General features: G+C 32.1%; 6 protein-coding genes across 6 annotated transcripts; 3 read left to right on the top strand and 3 right to left on the bottom strand.

Annotated features, from left to right (window-relative positions):
* Positions 1 to 40: 40 nt before the first annotated feature.
* Positions 41 to 4,392, bottom strand: DFA_03285 (uncharacterized protein; the record flags this gene model as incomplete). Its single annotated transcript, XM_004362833.1, has 9 exons — positions 41 to 1,111; positions 1,196 to 1,873; positions 1,961 to 2,264; positions 2,325 to 2,385; positions 2,494 to 2,737; positions 2,818 to 2,925; positions 3,025 to 3,183; positions 3,245 to 3,479; positions 4,370 to 4,392. 9 exons carry the CDS (start codon positions 4,390 to 4,392, stop codon positions 41 to 43), a joined length of 2,883 nt encoding a protein of 960 aa, XP_004362890.1.
* Positions 4,393 to 4,611: 219 nt separating this feature from the next.
* Positions 4,612 to 10,765, top strand: DFA_03284 (uncharacterized protein; the record flags this gene model as incomplete). Its single annotated transcript, XM_004362832.1, has 6 exons — positions 4,612 to 5,021; positions 5,313 to 6,679; positions 6,759 to 7,845; positions 8,975 to 9,099; positions 9,123 to 9,797; positions 10,752 to 10,765. The coding sequence occupies 6 exons, from the start codon at positions 4,612 to 4,614 to the stop codon at positions 10,763 to 10,765; spliced, it is 3,678 nt and encodes a 1,225-aa protein (XP_004362889.1).
* Positions 10,766 to 10,827: 62 nt separating this feature from the next.
* DFA_03283 (uncharacterized protein) lies at positions 10,828 to 12,454 on the top strand (the record flags this gene model as incomplete). The annotated part of the gene is made up of 4 exons (XM_004362831.1): positions 10,828 to 10,840; positions 11,851 to 11,906; positions 12,347 to 12,408; positions 12,430 to 12,454. The coding sequence occupies 4 exons, from the start codon at positions 10,828 to 10,830 to the stop codon at positions 12,452 to 12,454; spliced, it is 156 nt and encodes a 51-aa protein (XP_004362888.1).
* Positions 12,455 to 12,673: 219 nt separating this feature from the next.
* Positions 12,674 to 12,907, bottom strand: DFA_03282 (uncharacterized protein; the record flags this gene model as incomplete). Its single annotated transcript, XM_004362830.1, has 1 exon — positions 12,674 to 12,907. One exon carries the CDS (start codon positions 12,905 to 12,907, stop codon positions 12,674 to 12,676), a length of 234 nt encoding a protein of 77 aa, XP_004362887.1.
* A 1,895-nt stretch (positions 12,908 to 14,802) lies between these two features.
* On the top strand, positions 14,803 to 16,833 carry DFA_03281 (uncharacterized protein; the record flags this gene model as incomplete). The annotated part of the gene is made up of 2 exons (XM_004362829.1): positions 14,803 to 15,460; positions 16,097 to 16,833. 2 exons carry the CDS (start codon positions 14,803 to 14,805, stop codon positions 16,831 to 16,833), a joined length of 1,395 nt encoding a protein of 464 aa, XP_004362886.1.
* A 73-nt stretch (positions 16,834 to 16,906) lies between these two features.
* DFA_03280 (uncharacterized protein) lies at positions 16,907 to 19,369 on the bottom strand (the record flags this gene model as incomplete). Its single annotated transcript, XM_004362828.1, has 5 exons — positions 16,907 to 17,043; positions 17,476 to 17,937; positions 18,020 to 18,107; positions 18,205 to 19,112; positions 19,198 to 19,369. 5 exons carry the CDS (start codon positions 19,367 to 19,369, stop codon positions 16,907 to 16,909), a joined length of 1,767 nt encoding a protein of 588 aa, XP_004362885.1.
* Between the last annotated feature and the right edge of the window lies 1 nt (position 19,370).

The raw sequence follows: 19,370 nt of genomic DNA, 5'->3' as shown, positions 1-19,370 counted from the left end.
CACCCTAGGATATAAAAGGTAGTTGTTAAAATATTTTGATTTAGGAAGAGAATGAAAAACATCTTTGATCTGGGGTATCATCGAATTCTTCTTCTTCTTCATCTTCATCTTCATCATCATCATACTCGAGTACATATTCTTCTTCACTGTCATCATCATCATCATCGTCGTCAAACTCTAGATATCCTCCCTCACTTTCACCAACAATGTATCCATCATCGCCGTCGTCTTGATTGTTATAGTTGTACTCGTATTCTTCCTCTTCACTATCCATATCTTCATCTTCATCAATGTAATCATCATCACCATATTGGTCATCTGACAAACTGTTGGTTGTAGTGGTATCTTCCATTCCACCACTATGATTATTGTTGAATTTGGTGACATCCCATACTTGGTTGGCATCTAATAGTTCGGATAGGTTATCCAATTTTTTGGATTGCAAGAGTCTACGGAATGGGATGACAAGATGACCTCTATTTTTTTGGTACAAGTGTTGAGCAACATGTTTGAATCGATTGGGCAATCTACAAATGATAAAGAGGATGAGGATGATTTGACGACTCTTTTGTTCATTGAGAGGGTCAATACTGTCGACCAACACAGTGACGAGTTTCTTGTTGATGAGTTCATTGACAATCTTTTGCTTGACACCAGGACTGGTCAAATGGATGATCGACGATGCAAATGAAGCCAAACACTTTGCAGAGCACACTGGATGCGATAACAGTGGATACAAAGAGTTGATAAACAACACTAGGTCATCCTTTAACTTTTTGCCACGTGAATTGGCATAGATGGACATGTTTTCAATGGAAAGGAATACAATGTTGGCCATTGATCCAATGACTTGGTTGTATCCAGCTCCATATTCATCGACATCCTTTAACTTTGCATATTGCTGCAAAAAGGAGACAAGAACATTGAATATTCTCGATTGGAGTAATACTTTGATTCGAGTGTATCGATTGTCATCAAATTGGAACAAGGCTTGATCAGTCGACAGTGCAATTTGATATCCATACAATATCTCTAATAAATCATAATCATATTCATATTGATCACTATCAAATAATAATCTTATCTGTTCGTTAAAACCAAATACTATTCCCTATAAATAAATAAATAAATAAATAAATAAATAAAACATTAATAAAATATTTAAAACAAATAATAATTCTTTAAATTTACATACATTATCAAGAGGATTATAAGGATCATGATCATGACGATAAATAGTACTTGTAAAAGCTTGAAGCAGTTGATTATCCTTGGTATAGATATTGTGACGGAATTGTTCATAGATGAATACCTTTACCTGAGGAGGACTGATTGCTTTGGAAGATCTAACAGTACCAAATTGAGTCATTTCAATGGAATGGTGACCTTGTTCTTCTACAATATCATCTTTGGTCGCAGTATAATAGTCAGGCGGTGAATCTTCATTGATAATATCCTCAGATACCTCTTCTTTTTGAATGATTTCCTTTGGAGTTGGTATTGGTGGTAATGGTTTTGTAATTATTGTTGTTGTTGTTGGTGGAGTAAAAGTATCATCTCTACCTCTATTATTTGTTGTTCCTCCTCCTTGTGATAACTTTTCCAAACATTCTGATACACCTATTGAGCATAGTTGATTATAGAGATACTCCTTTTCAACTTGAATGTCAGAGTTTTTAGCCAATTGAACCACCAAGACACACACATTGTTGGCAGTGTCTATCGATTCCTTGATACTTTTGAAATCATTACCAAGACAAGTCCACTTGTCGGTATAGTATTGAGTGAGAATAGGTACTTGCAAATGATGCATAATAGACTTATAGTCACAATTACTTTCATACACTAAAGAGTCAAAAAAGTCATAATGAACCTAGATAGAAATATTGAAATTAAATATCGTCAATATAAATAAATAAATATTTTAAGCTCTGCTAAGATTAAATAAGTCTATACTTACAACATTATGAACACCATAGGAATGTTTAACGGTGAGTGAAAACATGTCTGTCAACAATGTAGTTGACATTGTAGAATTGGTGGAACAAAACGATGAAAGAGATACTGGGTTTTGTTCACACTCTAGTAGTTTTTGAAAGAGAAGTAAATTGGATGCATTCACCTCGGTAATGTCGTTGTTGGTGAGACCCAACTTGGTGATGAGTGATGACATGACCACCTCGTGGATAAACATCTTTCCCATGACACTACTCTTCAAGACAGACTCTGGATCTTTGACCACAAATGGATTGTAATCAATACATCTATATTTTTTTTTATGCAACGAGTTTGTAGATTTGGGATCCAAATCATTAAAACTTAACTTTTTCTCTAGAATAGTATTTAAACTTTTAACCAAAAAGTTTAATGTTGAATGATAAATTTCTATTGAAATGAAATGAAATGTAAAGAATGATAGTTTAGTAATATTGTTTTTTTTTTCTTTTTCTTTTTTTTCTTTCTTTTTTTTTCTTTCTTTTTTTTTCTTCTTACCAGCTAATAATCTTGGAATTTCATAATCAAATTGTCTCTTTGATTTGTAGGTTTCCAACAATTTTGCCATTCTACCTTTGTTTAAACCCATCAAATCTTCAAATTCTTCAAGTACATGTTGGTTTTCGATTTGATAGGATCTTCCAGATTCAACGGCATTTAATTTAGACAATAACAATATTCCCTTTAAACTTTGAGTAATAATAGTATTAATGTTATTACTAATCAACTCTTTCATTAATTTCTAGAAATACAAAGAATGAAATGAAATCAATTAATTATTAATATCATAGAGTCACGTGGATTATTGATGAAGATACAAACCTGATATCTTTCTTTTGGGTTCTTCAAGATTGGATGAGTCTTTTCAATTTGAAATAAAAGTGGTTGATATACATCTTCATAGTTGTTATTTTGATAAGTAAATGAACTCTATAATTTATAATGTTATAAAAGACAAATGATTGGATTAATATATAGATATCCATTAAACTTTAATTATTTATATGATCATATGATAAATAATATTACCTCATCAAAACCAAGTAAAGAGATGGCTGCTTCAATCAAGACACTATTCTTTTTAACTACATCAACTTGGACATGTAATCTTTTAATAACTTCACCTTTTTGATTAAAAGTACTTGTAAAATATTGAATCAACTCTAAACAATTTTTTAATATTTTGTTCTTTTAAACAATGATTAGTATCTATATTGATATTATTGATATTGATGATTGATATACATACATCATTTGCACCAACCAAATCATAGAAATAATTTGTTTTAAGAGGTGATGCTTCACCAAACAAAATGTTGCCAATAGTGATTGGTATTTGGGTTGACCAAGCAGCTGATGGGCTCTGACTTGTTACAAGATAAAAGTTATTTTGTAGGTGTGTTGTTACAGCAGCAGCAGTAGCATCATTACTCTGACCAGATGATAACTTTTCTAAATAGTTTGATATCTCTTTAGACAATCCTCTAAAAGAATGATTCTGAAATGGTGATGATGATAAATCATCTTTAGGTTGAAGTGTTTGTGTTTGTGTTTGTGTTTGTTGCTTTTTCTTCATCTCTGTCTTTTATCTCTATCTCTATTTAACAGAGTAGGAGAGATAGAGAAGGATTGATTGAATGGTTTACATCTTGTCTTGATCAGGTGATGTAGCCTAGCTAGCATACCTCTATTGCAATGAAAATGTTCTCTAATGTGAACTGAAACCTCAGGCTCGAGAAATTTATATTGACCTTTTGTCTTTAAGAGCACAAACAACTATCTATCTATCTAGTGATAAACTTGAGTTGAGTATATATGCATGCTCCTTAACATCAGATTATCGTATATCGCCCGATACAGATAACATTGTAATAACTATATTATACTTTTGTGCGAAAGATACAAATTATAATGGAGGGGAGTGGTTGATGGGTTGATTCGTTCATTGTGATGGGTGGGGTTATACTTAATAATAATGATAATGAAAAGAATCATGTTCATTATCGGTACCAACTAACGAATATAATTAATTATATTATATATTTATTTCAACCAATGAATGACCAAATCGGGACATAATCTCTTGTGTCGTTTATTTTTTTAGACTCCTCTCACCCCATAAAAGACAAGTTCGAAAGCCGATTTGTTCATTCTCTTCTTTGCTTCTTTGTGACTCTAGTGTGTACACTAGTGTTATCACCTCACAAGCACACATACACATAACATAGATACACATTATTCATTCATCACAACAAAGAGAGAGAGAAAGAGAGAAAAGGTCACTTTTACTACTGAAAATATTAAATTATATATCTATTGTTGCCAGCAATAGATTATTCATTCATTTTGTGATACGTAAACACACCCAACAAACAACACATTAACAGACATAATCATAAATATAATATTTAATAGTGGCTTATATATCTGCAAACAATTAACTATTAATTACACTGACCAATTATAGAATAAATAATATGTAAACTACTATTGTAAGTTTTATAAACAATGTCATTGTCTATAGAGTTATTTCATGCATTACTAACTCATAATATTACTATTATTATATTAAAGCTATAGACGAAAAAATAATAATAAGAATATAATAATTAAAGAATGCCTCATCAACATCATCACCATTCATATATAAATCAATCTATAACTCATAATTACTTTAAAAAGAAGATATTTGGTCTGAGGGGACGTGTGGCCTTGAGGGTGGCATTGGAAGCGACCGTGTCATCTATTATATTCTATTTGAATTCTGGATTGGATCCCAACCTTATATTGCTCATTCCCATCTATATCGTGATTGCAGCATGCACAGTATCGGTATGGACATCTATATTGAATGGTGCTGTTGTGTTTTATGGAGGTGTATTGGCAACCATCTATCTGGTGATTGTTCATAATATCGTTCCACACGAATTGCATTGGATCACATTTATCATACTCTTTTTTGCCACTTTTATTATTACCAACCTTGCAGTTGGAAGAAGATGGCTGACTGGTTTAGCCGCCAAAAAGTTTATATTGGATGTGATGATCATTCTCTACTTTTCACCACGGTCAATGTTTAACACATTCCTTTGGCAAAACGTAGTGTCTAATGCCATTATACTTGGATGTATATTTGTCATTAGTTTGCTGCTCGATCCCATCCTATCGAGTCGGTTGTTTTTAAGCAAGATTATCAAGACACTGCATACTTCGAGACGGTACTTTAGAGGTATTGGATACCAGATGGAAGCACGTATCAACCAAGATCTAGGCAAGACAATGGCGCCACCCATCATGATTAAAAACTATTCGTTTAGTTTGCCAGAGTATCTCAATAGTCCCGAAGGACAGTACAGTCACTACGACAACCAAGTTATCATTCAAGAACGAGATGAAAATCTAAACACCAATACTGCCATTCAACAACAAATGGATCAAAATAATAATAATAATAATAATAATAATAACAATAATAATAATACTGGTACAATTGACAATATCGATATTGAATCACTTCCGCCAGTATCACCAGACCAAAATTATCACAAAGTATCTAATAATTCTAAAAAGGCAATTCCAACATCGGCCATCAAGATACCGACCATTTACGATTTACACGACATGGACAAGAAACTGACCGACCAAATCAATCGTTTGACATTGTTGTTGAACGAGACTAAATTGGAGAGATGGAATCTTAGATTGGTACCACTCTATGAAAAGCTTTTAAACGTGCTTGAAATGAACCAAAAGCAACTCTATTCAATCAAATCGTCTGTTCAAAGTGGGTTCTCACCACTCTTGGGGAATGAAGCGGTTCTTCCCCTACTCCCCTTTATCAATTCCATCGCCGATGAAATCTATCTTCAACTTGGTTTTATGATGGAGATTGTAAAGATGAATTATAGTTCATTGGATGACGACATCCAAGATCCACAACAACTACAGCAACAACAATTCCACGAGGAAATTGAAATGAATAATGTAGTAGGAGGTGATAATCAACAACAACAACAACAACAACAACAACAACAACAACAACAACAACAACAACAAGATCAACAAAGACAACAAAGGCTTGGAAAATTAAAATCAATTGAAAAGAAAAAATATAATAGAAAACAACATTCTAGGATTATAAGATCATTATTGGAAGAATCATTTAATGAAGCAAAGGCACTGATTGAAGAGACTGAAAAGATTTTTAAAAATGTTGGACAGGAATATTTGAAAAATAATATGCCTATTCTACCGGCCAGTGAAGTCACAAAGATTCATTTCTTTTTGTTTGGTATCTTTTCATTTGCCAAACAACAACGTCAACTGACCGATACTATCTATCAAATCAACAAAACAATCTATACTGGACCGGTTCAATTTGAAATCCTTCGATTTGGTATTATTTATTTGGTTACTAGTTTTCCAATATGGTTATTTAAAAGATGTAAAATCCTATACAACATGGTCACAGCAAAGAGTCAACCTTTGGTGGAGGGTCAACAAAAACAAAGTCGATTTATACAATTTTTCAAGGATATAGGCAATTATTTTTACAATTTATTCTTTGCAAATATGAAATGGAGATATCCTCTTCAACTTAGTATAGCAATCACTCTTTCATTTGCATTTTTCTATTATTTCGATGGTCGTGGTTATAATGAATTGGTTATTCATGGTATTTGGGGTAAGTAAAATTAAAATTAAAAAAAAAAGTATAAAATTAATCTAATAATTTATTATTAATCTAATTTAATTATTTTTAGGATGTGCAACTGTAGCATTAGTAATGTCACCATCACTTGGAGCAACATTAACAAGAGGATTTCATAGATTTGTTGGAACCATTCTTGGTGGAGCTTTGGGGTTTGTGATTGCATTGATTGTAGAAAATGTTGATAAACCTTTTAAAGAAATAGTTTTGGCTGTGTCAACGTTTATTTGGTTATTTGCAACCTCTTTTGTTCAACAAGAGGCAAAGTACAGTTACGCCGGTACGGTATCTGGTATCACCTTTTTCATCATTGCCTATACCAACTACTTTACCGAACAAAATTCAATCTTTACTCCTATTATGCGTGAATTTAATATCATTATTGGGTTGGTGTGGCTACTCATTGTCTATGTTTGCGTCTTTCCATTCCTCACCTACAAGACTGCTAAAACAAAGTATGCAGAATTGGCAACGTCAATGGCCGAGACATTTGTTAGTATTGTCGAGGTTGGATTCGTCAACAAGTATGCCAACCTCTCTTTAATACCTCCAGTAGCTCAAGTTGGTGACCAAATCAATAACAATGGTGGTGATTTATCTATTCAACCAGTCACAGCAGCAGTGGTAGCAGATGAAGAAGAAAAGATAAAGACAATGAATGCAATAGGTTCAACTATTCGAAAGAATAGAATGTTATTGTCACAACAAAAACTATTGCTCTATGACATTAGAATGGAGTTGTGGTTGAAACCTGGTAGGACAGCATCGCCATCAACCTACTTTTCAATCATTGACAACCTCTCTAAAACATTTAATCGATTGGTTGCCACCGAGACGTCGTTTATCCAACACTCGTTTAGTGAAAAGATGGTTCAGTCGATGGAGCCAGTCAGAATGTCGTTGTTTATTCTCATGGAGAATATCAAGCTCAGCATACAGGATGTCAAGTCACTGCTCGCCAATGGTGAAAAGATTCACCTGCCACTGATCGATGGAGAAAAGGATATGTCCATCCTCCAACTCTTACAAAACAGTGTAGAGAATTTAGATACCACCTACACTGCCATCAGATACGATCTGATCCAACGCAAGGAACTTCAAAATTTAAACCCAGAAATGATCGTTTTTGGTAGTGCATTGTATTGTGTGAGAGATTTTACAACAAATTATATCAGTGTGCTGAAAAATCTTTACCAAATTAAAAGTGACCACAGAAAAACAACAACAACAACAAATAATAATAATAATATCGGCCAGGTTTAGTCAGGTGACTGTCCTTTTCATATAATATTCCCACCATCCTCCTCCTCCCAACCACTAAAACACAATACACAACGATTGTCATATGACAATTGTAGGCAACAATAATCACTGCATCACGTTTTTTATTTATAGCAGTATTTTCCCACGCACACATACACACTTAACAACACAACATCAGGTCTATGACCACTCTCAATAAACAACAGCTCGACAGTTGTAGAAATAATCCTCCTATCGAACCATGAAGTCGTTATACCTGATATACAAATGAAAGACGAACAAACAATCTTTACTGATGAATGGATTAAAAGGAAACGAAAGGAATGCATTCCACTGTTTTAAAAATCAATCACCCATCAGCCACAATGATACCATCCAAGACCTCAATCGTAAAAATTGTATGAGGTGGGGGGATTTAAAGTGTGTAGTGATTAAAAAAAAATTGGTAGTGATCCCCCTCTGCACCCTATCTTTTTTTTACTTTTCCTACCTACAAAAAAGAGCAATCAGCTATCATACCAATATGTTGATAAATCAACCGAGTGACGGAACATCCATTAAACAAAACAAGGGGGCCATATAGCGTAAGTGTCTACCCATTAAATATTTTAATAATAATCCAACACCAAGCTCAAATATTTAATCTTTCATTGTTGTTTTATTATTAAAGTTATTTTAATATTGATATTTTCTCTTTCGCCAATTCATATTCTATTCATCATTTACCATCCAAATTATTCTTACTCTCATCTTTTTATTACACTGCCATAAGATATATATAAACCATTTTTTTTTAAAACATCTATATTATTAATATCCCAACTTTTCTTACCAATACTACTACAACCATTTAAAACCCTTTTTATCTATCCATCTATATAATTCCATTAAATTTATAAATTTTTGTACAATGTACACGGATACTATCTATTGTGATCCAAATGTTCAATTTGAATATGAAGGTCAACAATCAGGCTGTTATTCGTATGCTTTTTTTACTTTAAGTTTAAATATTATTGGCATTATCATCAGCACTGTTAATTTAATTTATCAATTCAACCAAGCAATCGAAATATACAATAATAATAATAATAATAATAATAATAATAATAATAATAATAATAATAATAGTAATTTTATTAAAAAAAAATAGATAAAATTGTAATTCTTTTTAAACCATCAAAGTTTTTAGTGACATTCTTTTTGGTTTTAGGCTATTTTATCTATGTTGTCAGATCCACATTGTTGATGACCCAAGAGAGGAACCAAACATCTATGGCCTTTCTACTAGGTCTAGGTACCATTTTATTTTTTTTGGCGTATATTACCCAACTCATTCACAATCTCAAAAACCTTCTTGTCCTCTATCAAGTGGTTCATATTTCACCTTGTTCTCAAAAAATAATTAAAGGAACCATTTACTTGCTTTATTTCTTTGGTATCATTTTGCTTGTCCTTTGGATAGTGGCCATGGTCATCTACTGGGCTCCATTCTATACAAATGTATTTTTGGCTGCTGCAGGAGTGGTCCTCTTGATCATATTTGGTATGGTCCAATTCCTTTCCCTTTTCCAATACATCACATTGGTCCATCATCTACGCCCTCAATCAAAGGTAGGCTTTTTCAAAAAAGCTTCTGTGGCGTTCATTATGGTACTGTCACTATGCACATTGTCAATTTCAATTCTGGCACATTTAACATGGATCCCTAAATCCAACGGAGAAGTGGTAGTATGGTTGATAGTAAACAGATTCTTTATATTCCTATTTGGCCTCGCACCCAACATTGCTATCTTCCTTGACCAACAGATTGGTTCGTCGGTATCAAGTAATAGAATGCAATCTCTAGATTCTTCTCGTCACCATACACACAACAGAGAGCCGTAAATCCAACATCCTCCCTTCCTCTTCTAACAATTATATTCCTCAATAAATTATCAAGTGTCTATTAATATTAATTACATAACTTTTTAATATGCATATATCAACCAAGTTTAGATAGTCATTAGACTCACCCTTTATTAATATTAATATTCGACCACCTCCACCAAAAACTCAGTATTCCACATATACACAGATAGCAACATTAAGAATGGAAATACATATCATTCTTAATAAACAACAGTGACGATAGTTTTCCATCCTTCATTTCCAAATGAACAAAGAAGAACGAACAAGCAATGTTTGGATTGGAAACGAAAAGAAAGGAATGATGGTTCCTTCTTTTTCAACCATCCATCTGCCACAAAGAGAACTCTATCATTCGTATGAGGTGGGGATAGAGGATTCTTCTATAACATTGATACAGTATCAATTGATTGATCTTTTCAGGTAGAAAAAAATAGATAGGTATACCACGTGCGCGTGCTACACCACCATCATACGATCTGATCATCCAGCGATCATTGGATTTATTCCCACCACCCCTCCTCTCGATACCGTTGTACAATTCTATAGTATAATTAAACAATCACTTTTAAATACAATGCTTTATAGTAGTATTTTTCCCACTGATTTTAATAACAACAATGTTATAACAACAAGATGATGAGAGCATAGATAACAAAAAGATTGGAGAATATGAAGAGTTGAAACGAAAATGCTATATCATGGGATTTTATCCTCCTCTTCCTCTATTGAACCATGGAAAAAAGTCATTATATTAGTATTAAACAAATTATGACAACATGGTTCCTTGACAATATTGAAATAAATGGAAAAGAAAGGTAGAGTTAAATTATTCATTAATATATTGGTTGGTTATGTGATAATATTTATTTAGGTATCAATCATTAAAAACATCAAACTAATAATTTAACAAACTAAATCTAACAAACTATTTTACAATCTTAAAAACAATGCCGGTATCAGGTAAATACCTAAATTGAATTAAAAGATGTTCATCTAAATCAAAACTAATTATTAATCTCTATTTTTCTTATCTTTTTTTTTGTTTTCAAAAGAAGCTTTGACATCCTTACAAATCAACAACACAAACAAATCTACATCTTTGGAAAATGATACAAAGATAAATCCAACAAGAGATAACTATCATTTTAATCCCATGATGATCCCAGATATTACTGATAACTCCAAACACACAAAGTGTACTATTTTATAAGACATATTGAAATCTTTTCTTCTCATCAAACAATCAATACATTGTAAAACTCAAATAAATAATGTTAAATAACTTTGAAATTCTAGAATATTTTAATATTAATCTTATTCTTATGTTTTAAAAAAAATCCATACACCATGGCGAGCCCCTTTGGAAGACATCCCAGCACGGAAGACTACCACTCTAACATTCTTTGCATTGATAAAAATAACAATTCAATCACCAACAGGGATAAACGATAAGTTTGTTTAAAAAACTGACAAACAAATGACGAACGAATAACAGTGTTATTCCCTTGACGATTTGATTGGAGGGGGAAACGAAATAAAAAAAATCATTCATCAATGAGATATCTTTCACCACCCTATCAATCGTAAAAAATTGTGTGTCTTTAGGTCGGTGGGGTAATGGATAGAGGATTCACCTGTTGGGTGAGATTTGTTTGTCTTTTTTGTATTATGATAAACAAACAAACATAAACAGTGGTTGTGGGTGGGCTGTATGTAGATGGAAATAAAATAATAAGTAAAAAAAGATAGGCAATCAGTTACTGTTGTATGTTTTGCAATCTTACAAACGTTCGTTTACAATCAACCCAGGTTTTCTATCAACATCACTGTAGTGTGTTTCCAAAATAATACAAAGCCATTTGGGGGCATTATTATTTATTCTTCATAATCATAATACAGCCAATCCACCATATATGAATTCACGCGCAAATATTTAAATCTTCAGAGTTCTAAGTTTTATTTATAAATAGTAGTAGAACTTACTAGTCTTTCGTCGACTTCACCATATTCATCATTTTCATCATTTGTAAAATTATATCCCCTTTTCCCTTCTTCTATATTTCAAGATACTTGGGACTTTTATTTACATTTATTTATTTATTTATTTATTTATACTATTTCTTTTTACACACTTGTGATGTACACTAATACAATATATTGTGACCCAAATATTGAATTTGAATATGAGGGTCTCAAAGGAGGATGTTTTTCATATGCAGTTTTATATTTATTTCTATTCTTTATCTCTTTATTTATCAATTCTGTTCGTTTAATATTTCTATTTCACCAATCTATTAAAAAACATAAAAAATCAAAATCTAAAAATAATATTAATAATAATAATCATTCAAGTAGAAGGGAAATAATAATAGAAAAAATAATATTTCTTTGTAAATTATTTGTATCACCATCAGAGTTTTTAGTCACCTTTTTATTATTCCTAGGCAATTTTATTTATTTTGTTAGATCCTCATTGTTGATACACCAAGAGAGGAATCAAACATTTATGGCATTTTTCCTTGGTTTGGGTGTGATTTTATTTTTTCTAGCTTATATTACCCAACTTGTCTATAATCTCAATAACCTATACCTACTCTATCAAGTGACTCACAGTTCATCGACATCACAAAAAGTGGTACAAGTGTCAATGTACTTGCTCTACTTTTCCGGTATTGTTCTGTTGGGTCTCTGGATTGTGGCAACAATCACCTATTGGACACCAATGTTTACCAATATATTTTTGGCGTCGGGAGGAGTGGTCCTCTTGATCATATTTGGTATCAGTGGTTTTTGTTATTGGAGACAATATAAGAAATTGTCAAGTGGTCTACGTGATTCAACTAAATCAGTGTTTTTGAAACAAGTAATGGGTGCATTCGTACTGGTACTCTCACTATGCACATTTTCAATTGCAATGATTGTACATTTATTTTGGAACCCTTCATCAAGTGAACAAGTGGTAGCTTGGTTAATACTCAATCGATTCTTTATATTCTTGTTTGGATTTTCACCAATCATAACAGCCATCTTTTCAAAACCTTCCCACTCATCATCCAAGACAATTAAAATGAAGAATCAAGATGGTTCCCCTACTACTCACCATGGTCAGTATTTGACTCATACCAGGGAACCCTAAACCCACCCACCCACCCACTCTACCTTCTCAATATGACCGATCCATATGTATATATATAAATATATCTCCCTAAAGTAATTTAAATAAATTATATTTAATAAAGTTCATAAAAGATGAAGATCTTTTGTGGTATATTTTTTCAACAATGGCAATTAACTTAATTAATATAAAAATGAGCAGCGAATGGTTATAAACTTAATCAATGATTGATAATTCATTAAATAGCTTTTAATATGATATTAAATAATGAATTGTTGATTGATTCTACGAATGGTTAGAGATATCTTGAGGGGTAGGCCGCTGACTTCAATATCTTTTCATTATACAATTGCCTCCTCTTTGTTAATTGTTTCATAGGTTGAGATCTGATCTGGTCATTATTAATCCATATCAAGCTGCATCTGATGATGGAGAGAGTGGTCGGAAAGAGTGATCTATATGGTATAAAACCTTTCTAACTATCTAGATGAGCTACACCCCATCTCCTCATCATCCTCCCACTCATAGTTTACTATAAAAAGGAATACTACTAAATTTATGGATGGATAGTCCAGAGAGAGAGAGAGAACTGTGACTTGAACATCAGAGTAGTGGGCATCACCCCTCTCTAAAATTAAAATTAATTTAATGTGTGCAACAAAATGAGGGTGAAGAGAGGTGAAAAACATTCTCTTTTTTTTTACAGGCACAAGAGATACAGATATTATCATACACATACACACAATTCAAGTCATTGTTCTCATTTCACATACCTATTTATGTTTTTTTAATCATAGCATTCTTCTTTAATGTCAAACAAATTCTCACCTTTTTAGCTCTAGTGACTCACCGACTGTTGGCTAGCCAACTGTTGACCCACCTCCTCCACCAAAACTTACACTACAACAATTGCCAGACCACAATCATTTCACGGGAAAGGATCTCAGTGAAATACAATTGCTTTGAATCAAGCCCACAAGCTGCTCCATTTGTTGTTGAGTTTTTTAAAACTCAATGCAACCTTACTGAAAGTAAGTCAAGAAAAAGAAAAAGAAAAAAAAAGATAAAGAAAGAATCAATCAAAACTAACACTTTTTTTTTCTTTAGATCAACTAAAAGAAAATCTCACCTCTTTTAGATTTGACAAATAAAATATTTTGCTCTTGGAGGCCTACTCATCCGGTACCTCGTATTGACACTCTAGAAGATCAATCTAATGATTCAATTTACTCATTCTCCGCAATGCAATCAAAATGTAAGATCTTGCATTCACCTCTATCTTGATCATCAAACCCCCACCCCATTTACAAAACCCAAAAACCATAGTCATCGATCCCAATACGATTATAAACAATTTTTGGGATTCTTTTTAATCATATCTTAATATGTACATTATTTATATTATTTCGACAGGACTATTTTTATTTGATCAAATATATAGTTTTTATTTTATTTAAAAATGGAGAAAAATATTTATTGTGACCCAAATCCCATTTCATCAAATGAATTCATTATTTATAATACAGTATCTCAATATGATGGAACTGTAATAGGTTGCAAAACATATCCAATTATCTATTTATTTTTATTTTTCATTTCCTTTTTCTTTAATTGTTTTATTATTTATTTATCATACAAAGTATTTTCCAACAACAAGAAAATTACATTTTATCAAAACATCAATATTAGATCATTCATCAAAATCAAGTTTTCTCCATTTCTAGTCAATCTTTTTATTTTAATTGGTAACACTTTTTTCATCATTTGTAATTTATTGTTAATTTTCAAAGTGCAACATATTTTCATCATGAAGCTATTAAGTGTTGTCGGTGTTACAATCTTTCAAGTTGCCTATTTATGTGAACTCATTTTTAATCTCCATCTTTTATCAAAGTTTCACAAGATTGTTCATAATCATTCCACCTCGAAATTCTCAGTCAGAATGTCAATTTTATTTTTATATCTTACCAACATGGTTATGATCAGTGTTGCACTGACCTCATTCTTTATGGAATGGGAAACACTACAACCATTCTATAAAGTTGGTTTTGGAATCATTATTCTTTTGTGTTTTGGAGTTCATAGTATCTGTTTGTACATTGAATATTTAACACTCGAAAGATTACTATCGCTTGAATCAAAAGCATCATTTCGTCGACAACAGCTTCAATCTTTGGTCATGGTTGTTGTTTTTGGAATGTTTTCAATTCTTAATATTGGTACTATATTTTGGAATCCAAAATCTAACCATCAGTTTGTAGGCAGATTGTTTTTGAATCAAGGGTCGTTATGGATACTTGGTTCAATTCCTCCAGTTGCAAGATTCATTATCAAAAAGAAATATACACTTTTACTTCAAAAAGTCCAGAATAACCCCCAAACTTCAAACACTGACATTTCAATGCAAGTCACCAAAACTCCTTCCTCTTCTTCTCAACCAACCATCTCTGAATCAACAGAAGAAAGTCAAAACTCTAATAACCATGGGGATTCTATTTAAATTATTTTTAGACACAGGAATTATACAAAAACCAATTTATGATGGAATGTTTATGTTCACGTATTATTCCTCGTCAAACTGATCATGATCTAGATCAACATTCACCACTTGACCTAAGGTTCAAATTTTATCATCAAACTCACCCACCACGAAAAAACAGTGACAATAAAATTAACCCAAAATTTTCATAGTGATCACTATTTGTGATGGGTTGACCTTTATTTTTTGGGATCTTAAATCATATTCAAATTTGTTTAACATAGGTGAAACAATATTTAATATTTTTGATTGATCATATTTTATTTTTTCCTTTTTATTTATTTATTTATTTATTCTCTCTCAATGGAAAAGATTTATTGTGACCCAAATCCCATTTCAACAAATAATACTTCTCAATTCAATGGAACTGTAATAGGTTGCAAAACATATCCATTTTTCTATTGTTTTTTATTTTTCCTTTCCCTTTCATTTAATTGTTTTATTATCTATTTATCATACAAAGTATTTTCAACCAAAAACATTTCATTTTATCAAAACATCAATATTAGATCATTTAAAATCAAATTCTCACCATTTCAAGTTAACCTTTTTATTTTAATAGGAAATGTAGTTTTGATGATTAGAAATTTATTGTTAATTTTCAAAGTACAAAATACTTTAATCATGAAACTATTAAATGGTGTTGGTGTGACCATTTTCTTAGTCGCCTATTTATGTGAGCTCATTTTCAATCTTCAACGTTTGTCAAAGTTTCACAAGATCATTCATAATCACTCCTCATCCAAATGTTCAGTTAGAATGTCTATTTTATTTTTACATGTCACCAATTTAGTCATGATCAGTGTTGGGGTGACCTCAATCTTTATGGAATGGGAAACTCTACAACCATTCTATAAAGTTGGTTTTGGAATCATTATTCTTTTATGTTTTGGAGTTCATAGTATCTGTTTGTACATTGAATATTTAACACTTGAAAGATTATTATCAGTGGAATCAAAAGCATCATTTCGTCGACAACAACTTCAATCTTTGGTCATGGTTGTTGTTTTAGGATTGTTTTCATTTCTCAGTATCGAAGCCATATTTTGGACTCCAAAATCCAACCATCAATTTGTAGGCAGATTGTTTTTGAATCAAGGGTCGTTATGGATACTTGGTTCAATTCCTCCAGTTGCAAGATTCATTATCAAAAAGAAATATAAACTTTTACCTCAAGTCGAGAACAATACTCCCCAAACCTCCAATACCGACATCTCAATGCAACTCTCCAAAACTCCTTCCACTTCTTCTCAACCAACCCTCTCTGAATCAACAGATAATAATGATCATTCAGTTTAAAAACAAAAAAAATCTCTGTTTAAATAAATAAATAAATAAATATGTAGATATAAATCAACATTTCATTGTTTGTTTATTTCTTGAAAAGGGAAGAGAAAAAACTTGAAGATTTTGTATAATCTATCATAAATTGTCGATGATCTATTAGCATAAAACTGGCGTGGAACTTGTGATTAAAATCATATAGCTTCTTTAGACTGGCAGGTGATACTAAACGATTGTCAATCATGTATTTGACAAAATGGAAAGCACCATCAGAGTTGGCCGTGTACACCGCATTGTCCAGAGATTCCGAGAGATCTATGTGTTTGGATTTTAGAAACTCGCACATGTAAATAAATAGATGAAAGTGCCCATGCTTTACCATATTTTTAAGTGTGGTCGAGATGGTATGTGGTATAAAGTAAGAGAGATCACTGTGCTCCAACAGATAGGCAAGAGTTGGTAGGCTACCACACGAACCTGAGCGTACAATTGCGTTGGCTTTCCATTTCCTTCCAAACCTCTCATTAATAAATTTGATCGAGCCCAAATGCCCTTTTGATGCAGCCAACTCCAACGAGGCTGAAAAGAACTCGTCGGGGGCATTTGGTGAAAATAATGTTGCACAACTCTCCATTGAACAAAACAATTCGAGTATACCTACTCTATTCTCTTCTATTGCTAGTGATACTTGTTCAGCGGTGACCGCTATTTTGGTGTTGTTACGATTGACAAGATATTGAACCACTTGTAAATGACCATTTCCAATGGCAGCCATCATACAATTATTCTCCAAAAGTTTGTATCCATGTTCTACCAACCAATCCAAAATGTCGACGCTCCCTATATGAGCAGCATTGACGACAGCCTCTGCCATTTTCGCTCTCGTGTCTTTTGACAAGTGCGGAGTTAAATATTGAACAATATCCAACCTTCCCTGTGCAACAGCCCAATTTATAGCCAATCCAGAGAATCCCTCTGTTCTATTATTCTCAATCATGAATTTAATAATATCCAATCGACCAATTTGTGAAGCATAATCTATAATATTTGGTGATGCTCCTTCTGTTCTATGATTATGAAGAAACTCTATAATTTTTAAATGTCCATTTTTAATTGCCCCTATATAAAATTAAATTAACGTTAATTCATTATAAATTAGAGTAACAATCATTATTTAATATTTATATTATTATATATTTACCATCCATTGCAGATATAGAACAACCATCTGTTCTTGATTCATGTAAAAATTGAACTATTTCAAAATATCCTTTGGCAGCTGCCAAATCCTAAAGAGAAAGAAAATATTAATATTAATATTAATATTAATGTTCCATTTGGTTTTTCTTCTTCTTTCTTCTTCTTCTTCTTTTTAAACTCTCTTACCATTACATAACTTGATGATTTAACAGTAAAATCATATGTTAGGAATTTAACAATTTCAAGGTGACCATTGTTGACGGCATTTCTCATGAAATTAAGATCGACAAAATAACCAACTGGATCAGCTGATATGAACAACTTTTGATGTATATACTTTAATACATCGAGAGCACCTGACGAGCAAACACGTTCTATTAATACTTTTTCCAGTTGAACGAGTTCTCTAAAATGCTCACACATGTAAATAAATATATCTAGTCTATTTTGATCGATTGCATCATTAATGTCAATAGCTTTTGGATCTTTGGTGCAAATAAACTCTACCACTTGAAGTGAAGGTAACTGCTGACACTTTTGAGTGGTAGTATCAAGAGGGTTAGGCATTCGATCTGTTCTATCGATTTTACAATTTACATAAATGTACTCTATCACCTCTATCCTACCACTTTCTATTGCTAGATACTTTGCTTCTGGTGTGATAAGGGTTACTTTTAATTCTTCGACTATATACTTTAATAGCTCCATACTACAATTCTTGTTTGATAATATGTTGATTAGAGTCTGTCCACTTCTTTTGTCTGCTTTAAAACCATCTCTTGAAAGATGACGGATGATTTCAAAGTTGGCTGGTAGACATGCCGATTCGAATGCCAATTTAGTTGTACCTTTTGATCCAAGTGCAGGTTTGAACAGCGTATCGTTATAATACATATTTGCAAGTTTAAATGCTTCTGGGAACCTTGTATAGAAATCTAAAAAGATTTGATAGTCATTACAACATTCAAGGAATGGAATAACATTCTCCATCATAAACAAGTCACAATGTAATCCATGTTCTCTTCTCATTTGATCTTTTACATTCTCTGGTAATTTGATTATATAATGTAATAATCTAAAACATTTATGTTTACCTGTTGTAGAAATAGTAATAGAAATCTATTAGGTTCATCTAATCATCATACATAGATAGATAGATAGATATACATATACACATACATAGATTTGAAGCAGAACCAAACTTCTTTATACCAAATGATGGTAGTAACTTTTCTGTTGGTGATGAACCTTTATCAACATACTGTGACTTATTAATCAGCGGTACAAATGAAAGTACCTTGTTCAATAAATATTTATTTTTGAATAATTGTCTAAATAATACTTCATTCATT

Source organism: Cavenderia fasciculata (genome assembly GCF_000203815.1).
Source record: "Cavenderia fasciculata unplaced genomic scaffold Scf_Dfasci-G-b-205a01.r1-3, whole genome shotgun sequence".
Classification (NCBI taxonomy): domain Eukaryota; phylum Evosea; class Eumycetozoa; order Acytosteliales; family Cavenderiaceae; genus Cavenderia; species Cavenderia fasciculata.
This window is presented reverse-complemented; position numbering and strand designations above follow the sequence as displayed.